General features: G+C 38.4%; 2 protein-coding genes across 2 annotated transcripts; one reads left to right on the top strand and one right to left on the bottom strand.

Annotated features, from left to right (window-relative positions):
* Positions 1-1,067: 1,067 nt before the first annotated feature.
* On the bottom strand, positions 1,068-3,052 carry LOC106383075 (squamosa promoter-binding-like protein 13A). Its single transcript, XM_013823188.3, has 3 exons — positions 2,084-3,052; positions 1,877-2,010; positions 1,068-1,805 (listed from the first exon to the last, which is right to left on the bottom strand). The coding sequence occupies exons 1-3, from the start codon at positions 2,536-2,538 to the stop codon at positions 1,315-1,317; spliced, it is 1,080 nt and encodes a 359-aa protein (XP_013678642.1). The 5' UTR covers positions 2,539-3,052; the 3' UTR covers positions 1,068-1,314.
* Positions 3,053-4,583: 1,531 nt separating this feature from the next.
* On the top strand, positions 4,584-7,648 carry LOC125592643. The gene is made up of 4 exons (XM_048767969.1): positions 4,584-5,033; positions 5,232-6,071; positions 6,114-6,656; positions 6,974-7,648. The coding sequence occupies exons 1-4, from the start codon at positions 4,584-4,586 to the stop codon at positions 7,646-7,648; spliced, it is 2,508 nt and encodes an 835-aa protein (XP_048623926.1).
* The last annotated feature ends 1,728 nt before the right edge of the window (positions 7,649-9,376 follow it).

Genomic DNA, 9,376 nt, shown 5'->3' with positions numbered 1-9,376 from the left:
GAGTTCCAATCACAAATCTCTTTGGATCTTCTCTCAAATCTACTAAAAATCATAGAAAACCTTTGCTGTGAAAATAAGAAAACAAGAAAGCACACTTTACCTTTAACATGTTGGCAAACTATATATAATTAGGTTAAAACTCGTCAGGAGTAATCTTGTAAATTAGTGAAGTCTTGAGCTCTAAGTCGGCTGGAACCAAACGGGCTTCTACGTGTTTCGCCGTCGATCGATGTCACATGGTGTGCATCGATCGATTATTGTGTCTGAATGTCGACCAATAGTCTTGCTCGATGGTCATCTCAGATGCTTCTTTCTCCAAATATTTCCAAATATCTCTAAAATCATCATTTTTTTCCAAATCACTCATGATCTTATAAATATACTAAATAGACTCTTGAATATAATAATTAGTTATAAAAATACTTATACACAATTGGTAAAAGTGGGTAAAATTCATGGGCTATGGCTTGCCCCTTTAGCAGTTCCATGTCTTTCCACTTGCTTTCACCTGGATTTCTTTATCTTTTGATTATCTTCAAAATCTTTTTCTAGAAGTCTAAATCTTGCTCCTTTAAAAGTCGTTTGTCAATAATTTTGGAGTAAAGTCTCTTGGATGGAAAAGATGATGAAAGTGATGGAATTAACTTAATCGATGTTTGAGAGTTTCAGTAGAGTTGGCCTCTCTTGTAGATGGTCCAACAAAGTTTCTCTCTAATTCGTATTAAGGTTTTCCGGTTTTAACAATTGAAGGATGTAGAAGTTCCTGATTTGAAGCAGTGGCTGTTGGCGAAAGATTGAGCACAAGGATTGTAAGTCGGAGTATGGAATGTTGAGGATGAGAAAAGAATTTGCTTTGGTGTCTGACTGATTGGAGTCACCGAAAACGAAGCTTGGAGTCACCGGAGATAAAGGTTGGCAGAGCCGGAGAAACTAAAGGGTCAAGCTGCATGTTTCCCAATCAACATGTGTTTCATTATTCTCTGTTGAGTTTCCACGTGTTTGCTTATGTAATATTTGTAATAGGTGATGTATTCTTATTTGTATCCTTGACTCTTGGGAATATAACGTGGTCGACAAAAAAAAGATCTTATCTATTCTTAGCTTTTAAATGGCTGTTAGACCAAGACAACTAGACTAAATACAGCCTACACAACAACTAACAAAATATCATAAAATCTCAGAATTCAGCATAATATCAATAACAATGATATAAAACACTCAATAATGAAATAGAAAGATAAGAGCGAAAGAGATGCACACACTCGCATCTTTCTGAGTCTATCGATCTTCCTACTTTTTCTTTTTCTTCTTCTACTACTCCCAGTGAAATGGGAACGTTTGTGGAAGAGCCACAGCCTCAATACTGGATATAACCGATCCATCCGAGACTGCAGTCGCATTCTCAAACAATCCCAACCCATAAAAACCCGTCTCTGCTGCTTCCTGGTACAAAGAAAGTGGCGGCTGAAGCAAATGAGGGACCGAAGAGGAAGAGGATGACAGAAGAGAGAGAGCACAATCAGAGTCATGGATGCAACTCGTCATTCTCTCACACAACGGTGCTGTTCTTGAGCTCTCTTGTTCTTGCAAGGAGGGTAATAGTTTCCTTCTGCTGCTTGAAGAAGAAGATATTGGGAACATTATGCCTGTCTTTGCAGGAGAGGAACCAGAAACTCCCTGGTTCTGCCCGTTACTCGAACCGTTGGCCATAGCTACGCTCACAAGACCATTTCCCCAGCTCGGGCTCGCAACAGATGTAGTTGGAAACACATACGAAGAGCTGGAAAATTCCAACATTTTGCTACCTGACAAGATGGTGCTTCTTCTATTAATTAAGGACTAAGTCTACTGGATACAAGAAACAAAGAACAGAAACCTTGGAAACCGGCAAAGAAGTTTGCAGGACGAGAGATATGGTCGGGCTGAGGCTTCCGTCTTCTTCGATTGTGTCCATCAAGACGTTTCCTACAACTTCTCTTGCCTTCATCAAACTCTTCCAAAGCATGAAACCTGATTATACACAAATCTTAACATTAATCATTACACAAAAAAACATTCAAATATGTAGCATATTCTCATTTACCTGCTGCATTGTTGGCAAAACCTCTGTTTATGGCCGTTGATTGTAACCACAGGAGTTTTTGAGTGAACCTCACAGACCTTATGTCTCTTATGGTACTCTCTACAGTTACTAAAATCAGAATCGCATCCATCAACAAGACAAATCGGGATCTGGCTGTTCCCAATAGCATTCCCTCTTTTCCTCTTTGACGAACCAGAGCTTCTTGGTTTTGCCATTTTACTCTCTTTCCACTTACAAAGACTTGGCACTTGCTCTGTATTACCATAAGCAGAGGAGGAGGAGTTTCCAATGTTTCTTCCAAGTTTCAGATCGAATGAGAAATCTCCTTCTGGCTGCAATCTTGGTGATGATGACCCACCAAACGAGATTGAGCCATCGATTGGAGCTATATCCGGTACAGATTCTTGGTCGAATTCGGAGAAATAACCGGAGCTGAGTTTGAAGTTCCAATCCATTCAAAGATTGTATTTTTCTTCACTTACTATAAGAAGAAACACACACAGAGACACAACAATCTCAAGATTTCTCCTTTTGGTATTTGTTAATCTAAGTTGACAACGAGATTTAAGGGAAAAAAACAGTAAGATCAACTATGAAACAAGAAACCCATAAATTTATAGCTCGATTTAACTGATGACAAAATAAAACTCGATTTAACTTTAATTTTGCACACACATGAAGAAAAAAATATGCAACTTTGAACACAAACCTAACAAGAAATCACTTCTATTAACGAGAAATTACAAACATAATTGGATAATTACCTTCTTCTTTTTTTTTTGAACACAACTTTGGATAATTTACCTAATGTTTCAATTTTGATATAAAGGAAAAAGAAGAAGCAAATTTGATCAGTGGTTCACAAAAAAAAAAAGAAGCAAATTTGATCCTTGAAAGTACTCAAAACTCAGAAGCGGAAGCTGGTTCAGAAATATTATAAGACTATTTTATCTAACACAATGTTCTGTTTTTCTAATCTTCTATTTCGATTAATACAAAACCCCTAAAAATGGATAAGCTTAGTGTACTTAAAAGACCAAATGGTAAGGGTAGAAATATAGAACTAGAACATATCCCATGAGATGGGAAGAAAGCAAACTTGAAATTAAAAGAAAAAAATAAAGTACATATATAAACTTGCAGTTTCGAGTTTTATTTCATCATAAAGGCCCTCTTTTCCCGTCTACATCCTACCAAGCCAGAATTTAAAAATGCAAAAAAACTATTTGAGAGATTAAAGAAAGATGAAACATGTTATTCATAAATGATAGAATATAAGAAAAGTTGGTATTTTAAGGTTGAGAAAACTTACCAAATCCATGCACCTGCCAGTAGTTAGTAGCAAAAAATCGAAAAGAGAGAAACGAAATATACATATAAAAAAAAAAAGAGAAAATGACTAGAATGTATAACAAAAACTGGTTTATTACTAAAGTGTTAAACATCTTTTTAAAATGATTAGAATGTTTGGAGACCCATAGTAATTGATTTTAAGGATCTTTGATTAGTTTTTTTTAATTGAAATTACTTTTAAATATATAATTCATGTCATAAATTAAATTACACATCACCACCACTGTAGAAACCAAACCGTCACTTCTCCAACATAACTAAATCGAAGTTTTTTAAAAAAAAACTAACTTAGAACATCGTTTTGTCGTCTCGAAGAAGAACCGTCGAAGAAGGAACCGCGAGGATACTCTCACTCTCCGTCATCGACATTGTCTGTGTTAACTTCCTCTTCGCCGCCGTCTTCGCCGCATTCTTATCTCTGAGTTCGTCTTTTCTGGTAGGATATCGCGACGTTATATATTGTGTTTTGTTGAGTTTGTGGGTCAGTTATGTATTATATTTCATTTGATTTATATTTTGTTGCGGCTGAGATAGGGTTGTGTTGCGGCTGTGATTTTGTTTTGTTGGGGGTTTGGTTGCGTTTGAGTTAGGGTTTTGCTGCGGCTGAGTTATAGTTATGTTATGGCTGAGTTATATTTGTGTCGTGAATAACCTAATGTTATGTTATGACTGTGTTACTCTTATGATGCGGCTGAATTACTGTTTTGTTGTGGCTGATTTTATTGTTGGGTTATATGATCAGATGTATGTTACTGAAGTTAAATCAGGGGATTACCCACCAAGACTTTACCCTGAAGGGTCTTCTAACCTAGAAGGTAAAGTTATTAATCACAATTTCCATCCAGGGCATTTCCCCCACGTTAGAGAAACAATAGGACTTGACGTGTGGGAAGAACTGGTGAACTCTCCCATTGGAGTAGTTGCTAGGCTAGCTGAACGCGAAAGCATGTGGTCTGGTAGGACCGTGCACTATCTACTGTGTAGACAGCTGCGAGTTATAAAGAAGGAGATATGGTGTCTCGTGGCTGATGAGGCTATCAGGTTTAGCTTGCTCGAGTTTGGTTAGATCACTGGGCTAAACACATGTCCATTGCCAACAGAAAAATTTGATCCTAGTCAATACAACGAGTTTTGGGGGGAGTTGAAGATGCCGTTTGGGATGGGACCAAAGTTAGATGAACTGAAGGCAGCATTAGTGTTCTGTCCTCTTTGGAGTTTTGAAAAGCGCAAGTGGTTGGGGCTGCTACTTCTTCAAGCCATGGGAGTTTATTATTTGCATCACAATTCAAGGATACCCTTTCAAAGTGCAATAAGGGTATTCGACGATGAAGCCATGAGGTCGTATCCATGGGGTCGGACTGCATACGAAGTTCTAATTGACTCTATTAAAACGTTGGCTACAGATGGAGGTTCATACACAATAACCGGCATGAAGGACGCGTTATTGATTTGGGCTTATGATTCCGTCACATGCTTCGGTGAGAGTTTTGGGAGAGTGATCAATAACGAAGACGTTCCGCTTTTGCGATGGGGTGGAAAGCGTACACGTGCAAGCTTTGATAAATTGTTGTCTGTCGAAATCGAAAAGCATGGCGAGGTAAGGTTTAACGCTGACTTAATTTATTTGATGGCTGGGTTCGGAGTTACTTAATGGCTGAGTTATGTGTTAAATTACGGCTGAATTATTTTAGTTGATGGCTGAGTTATGTGTTAAATCACGGCTGAATTATTTTAGTTGATGGCTGAGTTTTGTGTTAGTTTGGAGGCTGAGTTTTGTTATAACCTGGTGTTGCAGGTGCGTGTGAGGAGAATGGTTTTGAAGGACTCAATTGAAGAGATGTTTCCTATTTGGCCGGGTGAAGATGACGACCCACAACTCGTTAGGTTGATACTAAACATACATTCAGGTATATTTGTGAAAGGTTTGTGGGAAGTGCAGGGGAATGCAAAGGGGAAGGGGGATGAGAATAAGAGAATGAAGGGTGGAGTTTCGTCAGAAGCTGAGCCACCCACTAAAAAGCAGAAAAAAGTTAAGACACAGAATGAGTTTGAAGCTGATGCAGCGGGAAAGGGTTCTAGCGAGAAGGAAGGTAGCAAAGAGTTGGACTTGGAGAACAAAGCGACTCTAACGACCATTGTGAGTACTCTGGATATTATTTCCAGAAAATTTGATCAGGTTGATTCACGGTTGGAAGCTTGCGAGTTAGACCGGAACAGACCATTGATGGACCAAAAGACCATTAATGACAGGGTGAATGCTTTACTGGAGGAGCGTCTGAAAGATCTGGGGATTGGGAAAATTCCCGAAAACCATGATAACCCCTCTCCACTATTATCAGATAACTCTTTATCGATGGCATCACCGGTGGTTCGAACGCATCAGAAGTCTGTCAATAGTCCAGCGTTAGTAGCTGCGACTCCTGGTAAGGAGTTTGGACCGAAAAAGAATTTGGCCAAAGAGCTTGAAAAGGAATCAGAGGTGAAAAGGACTTTGGATGAGGAGTTTGGTAGTGTCGATAAAGCTACTGATATGCGGTCTCTTGATTTCGTAGTAGTTTCTCCTGCAAAGGCTACTAAGGATGATAAGGCTGCTAAGGATCCAGCCTATGGACGCGGCTGCAGGCGCAAGCGTATTGTTAAGGGTGAGGAAGCCAATGAGAAGAAAAAAGCAGTGTAGACAGATGCTGCGTTTAAGAGGAAGGAGAAGGCTGAGGCTAAGAAAAAAGCTGATGAGGATAAGAAAAAAGAGGCTGAAGCTAAGAAAAAAGAGGTTGAGGCTAAGAAAAAAGAGGCTGAGTCAAAGAAGAAACAAGAGGCTGAGCTAAAGAAGCAAAAACAGGCTGGGTCAAAGTACAAAAAGGTGACTCCACCGCGTGACGGTGTAACAAGATGCAAGGTACAACCTGATGTAGAGGACAGTTCATTGGCTGATATAACTGACGAAGTTGTTGCAGAACAGAACGAATTCGCGCCGGAGTCTGATGTCGAGAATTCTGAAGTGGTTAGATCTGCCATAATTAAGGACTACCGGGAGAAAAATGTTCGGTTAACTCCAAAAGGGTTGTCAATGACGGCAGTTTCTTCATCATTAGTTTTTTCGAACGTAGGACATAATGAAACGACGTGCATGAGGAAGAATGTTACTCCTTCATCAGCAATATATGACCCTCTAGCACCTGTTGATCCGGCGCTATTGGAGAAACTTATGCAACACATCATGGCAATTCCACCCAAACCACCAGCAGCACTAGGTAAAAAAAGAAGTACTAACAGCTGATCATGAGAGTGACTTCTACAGCATACTCATCCATGAGAGACCGTGGCCGGAGAATGAGTATGGATGGGTGTTTGATAATGTAAGTCTTTATTACGACTGAGTTATATATTATTTTATTTTATTACGGCTGTGTTATCTAATTTTCACGGCTGAGTTATATATTCTTTTATTATATCACAGCTGAGTTATATATTCTTTTATTATATAACGGCTGAGTTATATATTTGATTACGACTGACTTGTTAATATTATTTATGTAGCATGTCGTGGCGTATATGAACGTCCTCATTAAAAGGTCCATGCGAGAGCCCACTCCATTCTGGTCCAAGCGGATTGCCTTCGTTGACGTTTGGTGGCAAAGTTTTTTGATTCACGATTACGCTCAGTTCAAGATGAAACCCACAATGTTCATGTTCAAAGGCAATGGTTATAAAGATATGATAAATGGTAGGATTCCCAATCATTGTCGAACAAACTTGAAGTGGTATGAAGATGTGGATCACTTGTACAGATGTCTTCAAACCGGCGGAAATCACTGGGTTGCCTATAACGTGGATCTGAAGAAGGAGAAGATTGATTTCTACGATCCAATCTTTGGAGAGGTAACACTCGAAAGTGAGCAGAGAATTCTGAATTCATTTAAACCGCTGACGCACATGATTCCCGCTATGTTGAGTGTACATATTCCTGCCAATATCGGACCCATTAGCATGAAGAAGTTCTCATTCAGAAGGAGGAGCAAAAGATACACTCCACAAAACACCCAGGTTGGCGATTATGGTGTGTATTCGTTGAAGTTTGTGGAGTGTCTAGCGCTTAGTGTAACGTTTGATGGGATAAACGATCAAAATATTCAAGGTTTACGGATGAAGATGGCAGCAAATATCCTCGCTGAAGGAGGAAATGTTGTGACGGACCAAATGATGGCTAAATGAACATGTGTTGTTATGAAGTACTTGACCTATGTTGTTGTTGTTTTATGATGAACTTATGTTGTTATTTTGTACTTGACTTATGTTGTTGTTAAGTATTTGACTCAGTCTTATCGTTTTTATAACTCTGTCGTGTCGTATATACTTAACTCAGCCTTACCCCAAACATACCCTATAATCGTAACATGTTTATATAACTTAGTTGTATCGATTAGTATTAGTCAGCCGTTACGATATTATAACTCAGCCATACCTCAAACATACCCTATAATCAAAAAAAAAAAAAATGTTTATACTTTAAAATGTTAAATTGAAACTCCAATTATATATCTGAAGTGAATATATAATCAACTGAATGTGTCTTCTTTATTGAATCTACGAGTTTAGAATCAATCATGATCTTGAGGTATATATTTGTCTTACAATTACTCATAAACTTAACTGATACATATAAGGTGTGAGCATAATTCAAAACTCATAAATTATTATTGTGTTATTTATCATGAATTTGTGTTTTTATAACTATTCTTGCACCATAAATCCAAATCCCAAACTTAAAAACCTAAAAAAGGAAACCTAAACCCTAAATAAGCAACCCTAAACCCTAAACCCCATTTACTAAGTTAGTCGTAAATGTGGTCTCTAACTCAGCCGTAAAGTGTAACTTCATCCTGACGTTTGGCGGGAAAAAGATAACTGCTTCTTGGGAAATTTTAACTCGAGAGATTTGACGTTCTGTACCTCTCTATATATTGTCTCCTCTCTTACACCTTTCTCTCTCTAAAAAAAACCTAAACAAAAACTCTCTATCCCCATCAAAAGTTATGACGATTGTTTCTGGTTATTCGACGATGTTAGAGAACAGTGTCAATGCGATACTAAGCTCTGCAAATCGTGAAAACCTCCCTCTTCTATACCCTGGTCCGGGTGAATTACTTGACACAACCAGTACTATATGTTCAAATTTTTAAGTGATCTCTCTCTCGTCATCCCGTCAATTCTTGCAGAAGGCTGGGTTCATGATTGGCCGACATACCGCGCAATTCCCGATCATTTTAAGGAACGGTGGTTTCTTCAACTCGCTGTAAGAACAGTTTGTCTACTTAAAATGGCAGCATAGCGTTGCTGAGTTATTTTTCTGTTGTGTTCTCAACGGTTTTGTAATTTTTTTTGTTGTAGTGAAAAAACACATGGGATCGAAGGCATAATTCGACAGTTTGGACACATTTTAATCTTGTGGCCAGAACGCTATTTTGTTGCCAGATGCGCTATTTGAAGAGAACTTGGGCAATCGGAGGCGACAAGCCTTCGTGGATGTTAACAAGAGTCTGGCGTGATCTCGTCCACATGTTTGAATAGTTTGGTCCTGACAATTTTGGTTTCTGAAAGTGATGCCTTGTTTGTATTTTGAATCTGATAATTTCGGTTCCTAAATGTAAACATGTCGAATTCATATTTCTTGTATATTAAGTACTATAACCCAGTCATATTGTGTCTGTTTAATTCAGTTGTATCTTTATAATAACTCAGCTGTGAATGTTAACTTAGTGAAAACTTAAAGTTAACTCAGCCAAAATGTATAAGGTAACTCAGTTGTGAATGTTAGTTTACGATAAACCCAGCCATAAGTGACCGAAACTCAGTCGTAAATAAATTAATCATAATTCAGCCATTGTAAAACGGCAAAAACCAGCTGTGAATGTTAATATAATACATTTCTAATGTGACGTT

Source organism: Brassica napus, chromosome C9, assembly GCF_020379485.1.
Source record: "Brassica napus cultivar Da-Ae chromosome C9, Da-Ae, whole genome shotgun sequence".
NCBI classification, from domain to species: domain Eukaryota; kingdom Viridiplantae; phylum Streptophyta; class Magnoliopsida; order Brassicales; family Brassicaceae; genus Brassica; species Brassica napus.
Note: the sequence above shows the minus strand (reverse complement) of the source record. Positions and strands in the feature narration are given on the sequence as shown.